Raw genomic sequence first — 14990 nt, forward strand, 5'->3', positions numbered from 1 at the left:
ATAAAGCTCAAATATTTTCAGTGGCTCCAAAAATACTTGTTATCATTTCACTCCTTTGCCCATTATATTGTCATACAAAAAAAAAAAAAAGGAGTATTTAGGATTCTTTTAATTAGTAGAGAATATAGAAATAAGAGAAGAGTTATGATAACAGTGGGATGAAAATGTCCTTTACAAAGGGTAATTTCATTTTTCTGACAATGTAAAAAATGAACTAATGAATGAGCATCATGACATCAATGACATCAGAGACATACAAAATGTGAAAGAGTATTGAATAAAAGATGTGAAAAAAGAAATCAGATCAGATCAGATCAGTCGCTCAGTCATGTCCAACTCTTTGCGACCCCATGAATCGCAGCACGCCAGGCCTCCCTGTCCATCTCCAACTCCCGGAGTTCACTCAGACTCACATCCATCGAGTCAGTGATACCATCCAGCCATCTCATCCTCTGTTGTCCCCTTCTCCTTTTGCCCCCAATCCTTCCCAGCATCAGAGTCTTTTCCAATGAGTCAACTCTTCCCATGAGGTGGCCAAAGTACTGGAGTTTCAGCTTTAGCATCATTCCTTCCAGAGAAATCCCAGGGCTGATCTCCTTCAGAATGGACTGATTGGATCTCCTTGCAGTCCAAGGGACTCTCAAGAGTCTTCTCCAACACCACAGTTCAAAAGCATCAATTCTTCGGCGCTCAGCCTTCTTCACAGTCCAACTCTCACATCCATACATGACCACAGGAAAAACCATCTAGTGAGTAGACAGGAGCAGGAAATGGCAACCCACTCCAGTACTCTTGCCTGGAAAATCCCATAGATGGTGGAGCCTGGCGGTCTGCCATCTATGGGGTCGCACAGAGTCGGACAGGACTGAAGCGACTTAGCAGCAGCAGCAGTGAGTAGACAAAGTAGCATTTCCCTGTTTTGATTTGTTTCTTTATTGATGAAAAATTACACATCTTTTCTATTTTCACCTTTGCTTCATTCTTGTCCAACCTGTCTATTTATATCCACTGCTCTTTTTTTATTGGAGTTTTGGCCTTTTCTCATAATTATTATGTACTAATTACTTACATTTTAATATGTTAACCATTTTTGCCATAAACTGCACATTTTTCATCTTGACTATCCTTTATCAATGTATGAACTTTTTCATGTGAAAATTTAAATGTACACACAAATAAGTCAAGTCTTACATCCTTTTCTATTTTTCAACTGACAGTGTATTATTGGTATTTACTAAATAATGTATATCTGTAGCTAAAAAGCCAAAATTAAAACTTCATGTAATGGAAAGAATTATAGATCTTAGCACCATCTCTATTCATTCTCATGTAGGCATCCCATGCTAAAGTTATAGTTTATATATCAGTGTTACTAACTTGGGGAAAAAAGTATTCCACTCTGGTATAAAATATGTCAATTCTTCTTATTATATCTTCTTTTTTAAGTCAGTCTAGCAGCACTATCTATTTTTATGCTTGTAAATTCAAATGGGGTAGGTCTAAGCAATGACAATTTAAACATGCAAAGTAGACTAAAGGAATTTAGGTGCCCTTAGGTCATATAACTAAATAACTGATAACTTCCACAGATTGAAGAAAATCAACTTTATTTGATTTTTGGCTCCTTGATTCCATTGTTTACAATTCTTGTGTCTTCCTTTGCTGCTTTCTCTATATTTAGGTGGAATTAAGGTATTTATAAAATAGAATGGCCTTGAAATCCTGGTTTTGAGTCTTGGCCTTAAGATTACAGTGTGTGCAAATTATGTATTCTCATTGAGTCACAGTAGCAATAAAATGTAGATCATATCCATTTATTAGGGTTTTGGTGAGAATTAGAAAGAATTATTTCAGGCACTAAGCAATGCATGTCACATGGTAGTAAGTAAACTATTAGCTTATGCATTTTGCAGTTTTCATCAAGGTATTTGGAGATGCTGGGAGATGTCAGCTGTGATCATCATTATAAATCACAAGTTAGTCATAATTTTTTACCATGAATCAAAGCATCTAACACTCATGATAGCTCTCTGTGGGAATGGATGTTCATACGTGTCATTTAAGAGAGACAGCTCAAAAATATCCCAAGAATAAACTACTAAAATAAGCATAATTTCTTTAGATCAAGTTCAGATTTACATGATGCTCTTATAACCTCTATATTACTCAGCATTTTGAGCATGGATTAAAAACTACTGGATTAAAACAGCATTTATTCTTAAAATACTTATTAAGTAAGTAAGTTAGCAGTATAAGAAAAGGGAAAAGAATTGAAATGTATTGAGCACATGTAACTGTCCATGTTTCATGCATGCAGGTTCATATTCTTGGCATTTAAATGTGATGATTTTCTTCATAAAGTCAAACATAAATACTAAAACAGAAGACCTATTTTTTAACCATACAATACATATATTATGTTTCACGGGGTTCTATTTAATTGACTATATATTTGGTGTTGAATCACTCACTATGATTATCCTAAATTCAGTTCTGTTACAGTAAGAGTAGTCAATATTATCTATTGACCACTTCCTTATTTTATATTTTTAGGAATGAAAAATAAGTGCGTCACCATGAATTGGGCAAATGAGAGCTCCCCAAAAGAATTTGTACTACTTGGCTTTTCAGACAAGCCCTGGCTACAAAAACCTCTTTTTATTTTACTATTAATATCATACACAACCACCATCTTTGGCAATGTGTCCATCATGATGGTGTGCATTCTGGATCCCAAGCTTCACACCCCCATGTATTTCTTTCTTACTAATCTGTCCATCTTAGATCTCTGTTACACCACAAGCACAGTCCCTCATATGCTGATGAATATTTCTCACAATAAGAAGACCATCAGCTATGCTGGCTGTGTGGCCCAGCTCATCATCTTCCTGGCCCTGGGTGCTACTGAGTGTCTCCTCCTTGCTGTTATGTCCTTTGACAGGTATGTGGCGATTTGCAGACCCCTCCACTATGTTGTCATCATGAACCCTTGGTTCTGCTTGAGGATGATAGCCTTCTCCTGGTTCACTGGCTTCAGCAACTCAGTGCTGCAGTCCTCCTTGACCCTTAACATGCCACGGTGTGGTCATCAAGAAGTGGACCACTTTTTCTGTGAGGTTCCTGCCCTTCTCAAGTTGTCCTGTGCTGACACAAAGCCTATTGTTGCTGAGCTTTTTTTCTTCAGTGTGTTAATTCTGCTAATTCCAGTGACATTGATCCTCATCTCCTATGGCTTCATAGCTCAAGCAGTATTGAGAATCAAATCGGCAGAAGGACGACGGAAAGCTTTTGGGACGTGTGGGTCTCACATGGTTGTAGTCTCTCTCTTTTTTGGAACAGGCATATACATGTATCTACAACCACCTTCTTCTACCTCTAAGGACTGGGGGAAAATCGTTTCTCTCTTCTATGGGATATTCACACCCATGTTGAACCCCCTCATCTATAGCCTTAGAAATAAAGATATGAAGGAAGCCTTTAAGAGGCTGATGCTGTTAACATTTTACTATAAGAAGTAAGAAGTGTTTCATCATGATGAGAATTTTCTGAGTCTTTTTTTCTCTTGAAAATAGAATAGTGTTTGAATTAATTTTTCTATTTTTTAGGCTTTTACAAGTTTACAGAATTAGGCCAACAGTTAGAAAATCTTCCTTGCTTAAGGAAGCAATGCTGAGACCATAAGCTATATTTTTCTAAACTAAAAGCTCCTTTGCTTTCTATAAGGTTCCTCAATGAACTTTGTTTCTTGAGGCCAAGCCATGCTAATTCCCTCCTGTCAATGCTTGACTATTCAGAACAGTTGGATGGTTTACTTTCCCACTTTTATTATATGTTAGAGAACTATCTTGTCTACCGCCTTAGTTAGGGAGTTCCATATCTTTCGGACTAAATGACCAGCAATCCCAAGACAGAAGTTTTCCCATAGCACACAAATCCTCATATGCACCCTTCAGAACTGTTCCAAGCATGTAGTCTGTCCCAAATCTAGTAATAGCTGACTTTAAACCAGCTAAGTGTATGCATCTCATCCTAGAAACATCAGTTGACTTTTTAAATTATTTATTTATTTATTTTTCACTGTGCTGGGTCTTCGTTGCTACACACAGGCTTTCTCTAGGTGAGTGGGGCCTACCTACACTGCGGTTGCAAAGGGAGGACTTCTCTTGTTGCGGAGCACAAGTTCTAGGGCATGTGGGCTTCAGTAGTTGTGGCAAACGGGCTTAGTTGCTCTGTGGCATATGGGATCTTCTTGGGTCAGGGATCAAACCAGTGTCCCTTGCATTGCAAGGTAGGTTCTTAAACCACTGGCCATCAAGGAAGCCCTCAGTTGATTTTTATTTCCAACCCTCTTTTTAATTCATCCCTTTATTTCCAATGAATTGCATTTTTTTCCTTTCTTCTTTCATTCCCCAAATTCTTACTTCTCCCAAGTTCTGCACCAAGCACACAGGATCTCCCCTAAATTATGACATTATTTATAAATACGTTAATAGGAATTTTTTCTAACATTGATCTGAATTAATTCACTTTATTTGGGTAGTCACTCAGTAAGTATTTATTGACCACTAGGTAGCACTACCCCAGAGAGAAAACAATCATAGTTCCTCAACTGAAAAATATTCTAGTTCGCAGAGGAAACGACCCTTAAACTCAGATACTTAAATGATTACTTGCAGTTAGCAATGTAAGAGCATAGATGGGACAACATTTTAGGCAGCAGAGAAAAGGTTGCAAACCACATACAAAAGTAGCTGAAGATGATAACTGAAAAGTTTGGACTTTATCCAGTTATGAAAGCAGAATACTTAGAGCACAGAAGGTAGCAGAAGCACAAATTATCTAAAAACGTAAGTACAGAGTATGGCAGAATATATAATAAGCATGTGTTTACTAAATGTGACATTTCAAATAAATGGGAAAGGGGAAAAGTTTAAATATATGGAATTTAAAATGTTTGTTTAGCACAAAAAGAAAGCAATAAGTATTTCAAGACACTGCAAATGAATGAATACAATTATATCTCAGTATAAGTGCCATTTTTAAGATTTCCCAACCATTTTGTACCACTGCCATCTCTTTTTGAATATATGATAGACATTTCCAACTCAACACAATCAAAAGCTGAACACCTACCTGCTCTCTTCACCACAAAGTCCTCTTCTAAAGCTCACTATTTTAGTAAGTTGATTCACTTGTTGTGAATCTGCAAATCAGAAACCATTAGCCATATCTTAAACCATCCCCTGCATAATTTTCCATATCAAAACCATTACCAAGACAAATCAGTCATTTCTCTTTTGTACCTCCCACCCCTCCATTCCTTTCTGTCTTCATACTCCTGGTTCCATATTCTTTTTCTGCTGCTACTGCTAAGTCGCTTCAGTCGTTCCCGACTCTGTGAGACCCCATAGACGGCAGCCCACCAGGCTCCCCCGTCCCTGGGATTCCACTGGGTTGCCATTTCCTTCTCCGAAGGAAGAGGAATATATGGCTGTATTTTCCAGCCATACAGCCTTCTGTCTTGCACTTAGCATTTTTCCTTAAAGCGCTGAATATTTGAGCATTCTTATCCTTCCACACCTGGCATGCTGCAGACCATGGGGTCACAAAGAGTCGGACACAACTGAGCAACTGAACTACAACAAATCCTTCCACCTAATTACTAATTGCTCAGGCCTCATCATTTATTAGAAAATCTTTTTGTGGTCTCCCTGATTTAGTCTAATACCCACAAATTTTCTTGCTCACCATGTACCTCTCATTTATGGCATTTATCCTTCTAAGTGATCATTTGATAATTGCCTTTACCTACTACTGCTGCTGCTGCTGCTGCTAAGTCACTTCAGTCGTGTCCGACTCTGTGCGACCCCATAGATGGCAGCCCACCAGGCTTCCCCATCCCTGGGATTCTCCAGGCAAGAACATTGGAGTGGGTTGCCATTTCCTTCTCCAATGCATGAAAGTGAAAAGTGAAAGTGAAGTCGCTCAGTCGTGTCTGACTCCTAGCGACCCCATGGACTGCAGCCTACCAGGCTCCTCCGTCCATGGGATTTTCTAGGCAAAAGTACTGGAGTGGGGTGCCATTGCCTTCTCCTAGATTGTAGCAAAGAGCAAAGTTTGGTTTTGTTCACCAAGATACTCAAAAAACTTAATTTTGGAGACAAAAATTAAAATATCTGTTGTCAAAATTATGGAAAATTTTAGCTAAAAAACAAATTTTCATTTATTCTTTTAAAACAATTTTCAGAGATATAAAACTCTCTGGGGTGAGGAAAATGGTCCTATAAAATTCCATGGTGGGATATAAACTCAAATTCTCAAAGGCTAAAGAAATTTAATTTCTCTGTAAAAATGAAAATCTAGTGACTGTCACATATAGTTATTAATTAGTAATCATTTCTCTTTTTAAAATTACATAAATGCATTACTGTATTTTAGTAAAAGCAAATCGTTTTATGGAAGAGAAATCATCCTTTAACATTGCTGGCATATTAGTTTATCCCTCTAGGAATAAAGGTTATAGTTTCTCTTCACGTGCATTATATCTTACTAATATATCTAGGTTCTTATTTATTAAGTGAAAGATTCTTCATATTCTATAGCACTTTACAGTTTTCAAGATTCACACACATGATTTCATAAAGTCCCATAAAACCTTTTTTTCTTACCCCTACATTGCCCTTTCCACTTTCCTCTCCCCACTGATAACCACTAGCCTGTCCTTTGGATCTGTGAGTCTGCTTCTTTTTTGTTATAATCACTAGTTTTTGTGTTTTTTAGGTCCCACACATAAGTGATATCATACAGTACTTGCCTTTCTCTATCTGACCTATGTCACATAGAATAATGCCCTCCAAGTCCATCCATACTGCTGGAGATGGCAAACTTTAATTCTTTTTGCTATATCTCCTCAAGCAAGGGAAACGAAGGCAAAATTTTTAAAAGGGGACTACATCAAACAAAAAAATCCTTTCCACAGCAAAGGAAACAATCAACAAAAGAAAAAGACTGCCTACTGAATGGGAGAAAATATTTGCAAACAATACATCTGACAAGAAGTTAATATTCAAAATATACAAAGAAAGCATAACTCAAAAAATGGGCAGAGAACCTAAATAGACATTTTCCCGAAAATTCCATACAGATGACTTACATTCAAAAGATGCTCAAAACCACTAGCCATCAGATAGAGGCAAGTCAAAACCACAGTGAGATATCTCCTCACTCCTATCAGAATGGCTATTATCAGATGGACAACAAATAACAAATGTTGGCGAGGATGTGGAAAAAAGGGAACCCTCATGCACTGTTGGTGGGAATTGATTTAGCACAGTGGAAAACATATGGAGGTTCCTCAAAATATTTTTAAAAAAATTAAATTTTAAAAAATATTCTAGAGCAAAACACTGTCTCAGAAAATAAATAGAACTACCATATGATCCAGAAATTCCACTCCTGGGTATTTATCCAAAGGGAAAAAAATCACTAATTCAAAAAAATATATGTAAAATTGATTCACTTCGCTGTATAGCAGAAGCTAACACAGCATTGGAAATCCAAAAAAAGTTAATTTAAAAATTAAAACATAAAGAAGTACCTCCAAACCACCCCCCGCGAAACAAAAGATATATGCACTCTTATGTTCATTTGCAGATTAATTTACAATAGCCAAGACATGGAAGCAACCTACATGCCCATCAGTAGATGAGTAGATAAATAGGTAATGGAATATATATACAATGGACTATCACTTAGACAAAGAATGAAATCTTGCCATTTGTTACAACATAGATGGGCCTAGATGGTATTATGAGAAGTGAAACAAGTCAGATAGAGAAAAACAGTGTGATTTCACTGACATGTGGAATCTAAAAATAGTACAAATGTACAGACATGACTAAACAGAAACAGAGTCCTAGATACAGAGAACAAATAGGTAGTTGCCAGATGGAAGGGGTTGGAGAGGGGAAAAAGTAGTTGATGGAAATTAACAGACACAAATGTACAGTTATAAAATAAATGCATCATGGGTATAAAATGTACAGTGTGAAGCCTATAGTCAATAGCTGTGTAATAACTTCATATGATGATAGACAGTAACTAGATTTACTGTGGTGATCATTTTGAAATGTACAAAAATATGCTGTGTACCAGGAACTCACTCAGTGTTGTAGTTCAATTATACTTCAACAACAAACTCACAGAAATAGATCAGATTTGTTGTTATTAGAGGCAGGGTATGGGGTGGGAGAGAACTGGATAAAAGTGGTCAAAATGTACAAATTTCCAATTATAAGATAAAAAGTTATAGGGATACAATGCACAACAGGATTAATATAATTAATATTGCTGTATGTTATATATAAAGTTGTTGAGAGTAAATCCTTAGCGTTCTCAGCACAAGGAAAAATATTTTTTAATTTCTTTTAATTTGTATCTTTGTGAGATAGTGAATGTACACTAAATTTACTGTGGTCATCATTTCATGATATATCATTATGCTGTACAACTTAAACTTATACAATGCTCTATGTCAATTATATCTCAATAAAACTGAAAAAAATTAAAATATAGATGTTAAAATTGATGGGTTAAAATTTTATCAGGATCAAGATATTATATAATTTCCAGCCTTTCCCTTCTAATTACATTTTAATTTCCAAGGAAAAAATATCATAACTTGTCATAGGAGAGACTTGGGGGACATCACCTTAATCAAGTGACTGAACTTAACAGCATCAACTGTTAAGACAAACCAGCCTCATGTACCTTTCTGTAATGATTGGCTCCTGCACGGGGAACAAAATAAAGCACACTTTGGAGATAATCAACAAGATTTGAATATAACTTGTAGATTAGATAATAGTACAGTTATATTGCTATAAAATATTCCAGTTTTGATAACTGTAGCAGCTATGTAAGAAAATGTGCTATTCTGAGTAACTGTACACTGTACTTGGAAAACTATAAGACACTGATGAAAGAAATTGAAGGCGACACAAACAGATGCTTATGGATTAGAAGAATTATTATTGCTAAAATGACCCTGGGGAAGACATGGCCAGTGCTCACTTCAGGTCCAGCTGTCTCTCCAAACACCCTGGGCACACACAGACTGCACAGGGATGAACCCACACAAAGACACACCTCCAATACTGAGATAGGTAACAGTTTCACATAATTTCACTGAGACAGAGAGAGTAACAAAATAAGATGGCAAAAGAATATGTTTCAAATAAAAGACCAAGAAACAACAGCCCCTGAAAAAACTCTAGTGAAACAGGTAAATAATTTACCTGATAAAAAGTTTAAGGCAATAGTAATAAGAATGTTAACTGAACTGGGTAAAAAATAGATCAACACAGTGAGAATTTTACCAAAGAACTGGAAAATATAATAAAGGACCAGTCAGAGCTAAAGAATATAGTATGTGAAATGAAACTTCAAGAGGAGAAATTAATAGCAGATTAAATAATATAGAAGAATGCATAGGCCATCTGGAAAAATGAAAATCACCCAATTAGACAGAAAAAAAACAGAAAACCATTTTGTTTGAAATGAGAATAGTTTACAAGAACTCTGGGACAACATCCTTCACATTACCATCCACAATATACGGATCTCAGAAAAAGGAGAGAGAGAAAGGAGTTAAAATGTATTCGATGAAATTAGGGCTGAAACCTCCCTGAACCTAAAGAAGGAAGCAGATATTCAGATATAGGAAGCACAGAGATTTCTATTGTAAGATTTCACTCATATGTGGAATCTAAAAAATAAAACAAACAAAACAAAAATAAACTTACAGGTACAAAGAATAAATGAGTGGTTACCAGAAGGGAAGTGTATTGGGACGTGAGTAAAATGGGTGAGGGGGGTCAACTGTAAGATGATGAACGGCATGTAGACTTGTGATGGTGATTACTTTCTAGTGGATACAGATGCCGAAGTATAATGTTGTACACGTGAAAATTATATGATTGTTTAAAACCATCAATGAAAATCTTGTTTTGCCACATATCAGTTTGCCCTTTGTGTATTTCACTAGTATTTCAATCATTCTGGAGCCAAGTTTACCGACATACTGAAAATAAGCATCAATCTATTACTTCTCTATTACAAATAAGTTTCATTATAGCAAATTTTTGTCTGTAATTTTGTCAGTGTTATATTTGAAGCAACAGGGAAAGTGACTGATACATAGCAGGCACTCAACAAATAGTTATTGCTTAAATAAATGAGTGAAACACTGAAGCATTAATTTCTTCTTGACACATTTTTAATTGTTTAAACCAAATGTGGAACTTTAACATAGTCAGCATTCAGTTCAGTTCAGTCGCTCAGTCATGTCTGACTGTTTGTGACCCCATGAATTGCAGCACGCATTAGGTCAGGTTAAAAGTCTATATTATACCATGCTACTGTGGAAGAAATATTCGAAGACAAAAACCTTATTGTTCCTTAAAAATAATATTAGAAGGTGACTGCCTCTTCTCTCTCTGTGTAGAAATAAAATTATTTGCAGGAATCTCAAGAAATAATACCCTGAGGAAAAAAATAAAAGAAAATTGCATCTTGACCCCAAAAATAATTGTCTTAAATTTTCTTTGTTATTCAAGATTTTCCATGAAATTTTTTAGGTAGATTGCATTTTCTAGGATTCTTAGTCCTTTTTTTTAAATTTAAATTTATTTATTTTAATTGGAGGCTAATTACTTTACAATATTGTATTGGTTCTGCCACACTTGAACATGAATCTGCCACAGGTGCACACGTGTCCCCATCCTGAACCCCCCCTCCCACCTCCCTCCCCGTACCCTCCCTCTGGGTCATCCCAGTGCACCAGCCCCAAGCATTCTATATCATGCATCGAACCTGTACTGGTGATCCGTTTCACATATGATATTATACATGTTTCCATGATATTCCCCCAAATCATCCCACCCTCTCCCTCTCCCACAGAGTCCAAAAGACTATTCTATACATCTGTGTCTCTTTTGCTGTCTCGCATATAGGGTTATCATTACCATCTTTCTAAATTCCATATATATGCATTAGTATACTGTATTGGTGTTTTTCTTTCTGGCTTACTTCGCTCTGTATAATAGGCTCCAGTTTCATCCACCTCATTAGAACTGATTCAAATGTATTCTTTTTAATGGCTGAGTAATACTCCATTGTCTATATGTACCACTGCTTTCTTATCCATTCATCTGCTGATGGACATCTAGGTTGCTTCCATGTCCTGGCTATTATAAGCAGTGCTGCGATGAACATTGGGGTACACGTGTCTGTTTCACTTCTGGTTTCCTCGGTGTGTATGCCCAGCAGTGGGATTGCTGGGTCATAAGGCAGTCCTATTTCCAGTTTTTTAAGGAATCTCCACACTGTTCTCCATAGTGGCTATACTAATTTGCATTCCCATAAATTCATTTTCCTAAACTCATTCAACAAAAAAAATGCCAAAATTTATCATTTCATTTTACTATGGCAAGAAGAAGGAAAGTAGTATACCCACTAGGGAATTTCTATCATGCTTCTTACCAAGAGATTTCCACTGAGGTTTATTGCCTGTATGGAGAAAATGTCCCACAGCTTTATATAAAGAGGAAGAACCTTTCCTGAGCAATTATTTTAGAGTAAAATGGGTTTTCATATCTAAACATATTTAAGATGCTTCAAATCAAATATACATATAATGTTAAGGACCTACAATAAGAAATAAAGACCTACAATAAGAAGTAAACATACTGAACACAGAGAGAAAATACATTCCTTATCTCCAATTAATCCTGATGGAAAGTAAATATCAATGTCAATAAAGGGAAGTATTACCATTGAATATCAACATTAATTTAAAGTAAGCATTATATGTAAGTGATTGTGATCTGTTTAACTTGATTCATTTATATCATTTTGTACAAGTTTTTGTGCAAAGCTGCACACTAAAAAAATGTGTAAGTAAATTGGCACCTTTAGTATTAATAGTATTGAAATGCTCCTATTTTGGAAAAATAAATCTAGAGATACTGTTTGTGTTAGCGGTCATTTTCAATAATTTAAATATATGTGTGCTGACATAAAATCTTAAAATCATTAACATCATGTTAAAGCCAAGGGATATGAGTAATTTGTGGAAATGAAAGGGAAGAAAATGCGAATCTTATGAGACTTCTTTCGGTGGAGATAAGTACAGTGTTAATATTTAGATATAACCTAAGAAAATTGATTAGAAGATAGAGACTCCTAATCAACCTGGACACTATATTTCATGAAAATAACTAACCAAACATTAAGTATTACTTACAAAAGTATAGCCACACATATTGGATTGGTTAATCCTAATAGCACAGCAAGGTAGATAAGGGAGGTTCCAAACATTTAAGTAATGCATAAAAGATATGTTTGTTAATCATTACAGTGAAGTGGATCCAGTTTTCTGATTCCATATCCTACTACACCAGTGCTTTTTCAAACATTTTACCACTGCCTAAAGCAAGTTTTATATTTTATATAATAAGCCCAGTCACACATGTATACATATACTCACACTTGTAATGGAAACAAATATTATAAAATCAATAAAATGGTATATAACTGTTAAATGTGTGATAGATTACAATTCACAGTATGAAAAGCACTAATATATATCATACTGTATTTTTAAGAACTGATACCTTTAATAATCTTATATAGCCAGTCTGTACAATCAATTATTGCCTATCTTGTTTTTTTAAGTTCTGAACATGTTGCAAAGAATCATTTTCTTTTAGGTGTATGTTTCTTTTTATGATAAAAATTTACTTTGGCAAAAGTCATTTTAGGATTTGAGGCATAGGATTAAGGAAAAGCACTCTGTCTTATTTCTGTGTAAAGTAGATGAATCCAGCTGGAGCCCAGTGAATTCTGAAATTACCCAGAAAACAACTCAAAAATTCAACCAGAGAATGATGAAGCTCAACTGAGTAAGGATGAAGGAAATGAACACAGGCAGTAAGTTAGCATGGGTGGTTCTTGGGAAACTGTCTTGTATTTTGTTATTTTCTCTAATATAAGAGCAATTGTGAGTCCCCTTTTCTCTAATAATTAAACTATGAAAATTTGCTATATTTCATTTCCTAGGTAAAATATCAAGATTTGTTAGTCTTCCTTTTAGATATACTACAAAATCATTATTTGGGGCATTTTGTCTCATAAATTTTACCTTGCAAATATCAAATCACATCACTGGAGTTTCACCACAGAGAAAAATCCCTTCATAACTCATGTTATTTAACTGAATAAATTGACTATCAAGAGTATTTAATACTGAAATGCAAATCTTCCTTTGACTTAAATCCACAAACAAGAGCAACAGTCATGAATGCAGGCAATGCAAGCACGCCAAAGTTTTTCATTCTCTTGGGTTTCTCTGACCATCCCTGGTTGGAAATGCCACTCTTCACAGTAGTTCTTGCTGCTTACATCTGCACACTAGTGGGAAACATCTCGATTATTGTGGTATCCAGGGTAGATCCTCAACTTGACAGCCCCATGTACTTCTTCCTTTCCAACCTCTCCTTCCTGGACGTTTGTTTTACTACAACCACCACCCCTCAACTGCTGCTGAACCTCTGGGGCCCAGATAAGTCTATCACTTATGGAGGCTGTGTGACCCAGTTTTATGTATTTCACTTCCTGGGAGCCACTGAATGCATCCTCTTAGCTATGATGTCCTTGGATCGTTACGTGGCCATCTGCAAGCCTTTGAGGTACCCATTTATCATGCAACAGCAACTCTATATCTTCCTAGTGGTCATGGCATGGCTAAGTGGTTTGGCTAACTCCTTGCTTCAGTCATCCCTCACCATCCAGCTGCCACTTTGTGGCAACAACAAGGTAGATGACTTCCTGTGTGAGGTCCCAGTGATGATCAAGATGTCATGTGCTGACACCACATTCAATGTAGCTATGCTCTCTATTGTGGGCACTTTCTATTCCCTGGTTCCCTTGTCACTTATTCTTGTCTCCTACGGGTTCATTGTAGCTACAGTGCTCAGAATTCAGTCCTCAGAGGGAAAGAAGAAGGCCTTTAACACATGTAGTTCTCATGTTATTGTTGTATCTCTCTTCTATGGACCGGTAATTAGCATGTATGTGCAACCTTCTACTAATTCCCAGGATAAGAACAAACTAATGTCCCTTTTCTACAGTTTGGTAACTCCTATGCTTAATCCTTTTATTTATACTTTAAGGAACAAAGACATGAAAAGGGCAATGACAAGTCTTCTTGTCTTATTGTACCATCAAAGAAGAGAATAAACATAGCTATTTTTGTGCTTCATACTCTCCATATAGGGCTTGGAAGAGCCCCTGTTCTAAAAGCACTTCTGATTTTACCTCCTCTCAACATTCTCCCCAAAATGTAGCTTTTCAATATGTTCAGTTCAGTTCAGTCACTCAGTCATGTCTGATTCTTTGTGACCCCATGAATTGCAGCACGCCAGGCCTCCCTGTCCATCACTAACTCCCAGAGTTCACTCTGACTCACATCCATCGAGTCAGTGATGCCATCCAGCCATCTCATCCTCTGTCGTCCCCTTCTCCTCCTGTCCCCAATCCCTCTCAGCATCAGAGTCTTTTCCAATGAGTCAACTCTTTGCATGAGGTGGCCAAAGTACTGGAGTTTCAGCTTTAGAATCATTCCTTCCAAAGAACACCCAGGGCTGATCTCCTTCAGAATGGACTGGTTGGATCTCCTTGCAGTCCAAGGGACTCTCAAGAGTCTTGTCCAACACCACAGTTCAAAAGCATCAATTCTTCGGCACTCAGCCTTCTTCACAGTCCAACTCTCACATCCAAACATGACTACTGGAAAAACCATAGCTTTGACTAGACGGACCTTTGTTGGCTATCATAATAAATAAAATAAACATGTGGTACAACATTTTAGATGAAATTTATAAAAATATTAAAATTCATATGTATATAAATTGTGTCTTAGAAAATATTGA

At 36.4% G+C, this 14990-nt stretch overlaps 2 protein-coding genes across 2 annotated transcripts; both read left to right on the plus strand.

The window, feature by feature from the left end:
- Positions 1 to 2576: 2576 nt before the first annotated feature.
- On the plus strand, positions 2577 to 3518 carry LOC113882194 (putative olfactory receptor 2B3). Its single transcript, XM_027525397.1, has one exon. It carries the CDS (start codon positions 2577 to 2579, stop codon positions 3516 to 3518), a length of 942 nt encoding a protein of 313 aa, XP_027381198.1.
- Positions 3519 to 13356: 9838 nt separating this feature from the next.
- LOC113881488 (olfactory receptor 2B11-like) lies at positions 13357 to 14298 on the plus strand. The gene has a single exon (XM_027524504.1). It carries the CDS (start codon positions 13357 to 13359, stop codon positions 14296 to 14298), a length of 942 nt encoding a protein of 313 aa, XP_027380305.1.
- The last annotated feature ends 692 nt before the right edge of the window (positions 14299 to 14990 follow it).

This window comes from Bos indicus x Bos taurus, chromosome 23 (assembly GCF_003369695.1).
Source record: "Bos indicus x Bos taurus breed Angus x Brahman F1 hybrid chromosome 23, Bos_hybrid_MaternalHap_v2.0, whole genome shotgun sequence".
NCBI classification, from domain to species: domain Eukaryota; kingdom Metazoa; phylum Chordata; class Mammalia; order Artiodactyla; family Bovidae; genus Bos; species Bos indicus x Bos taurus.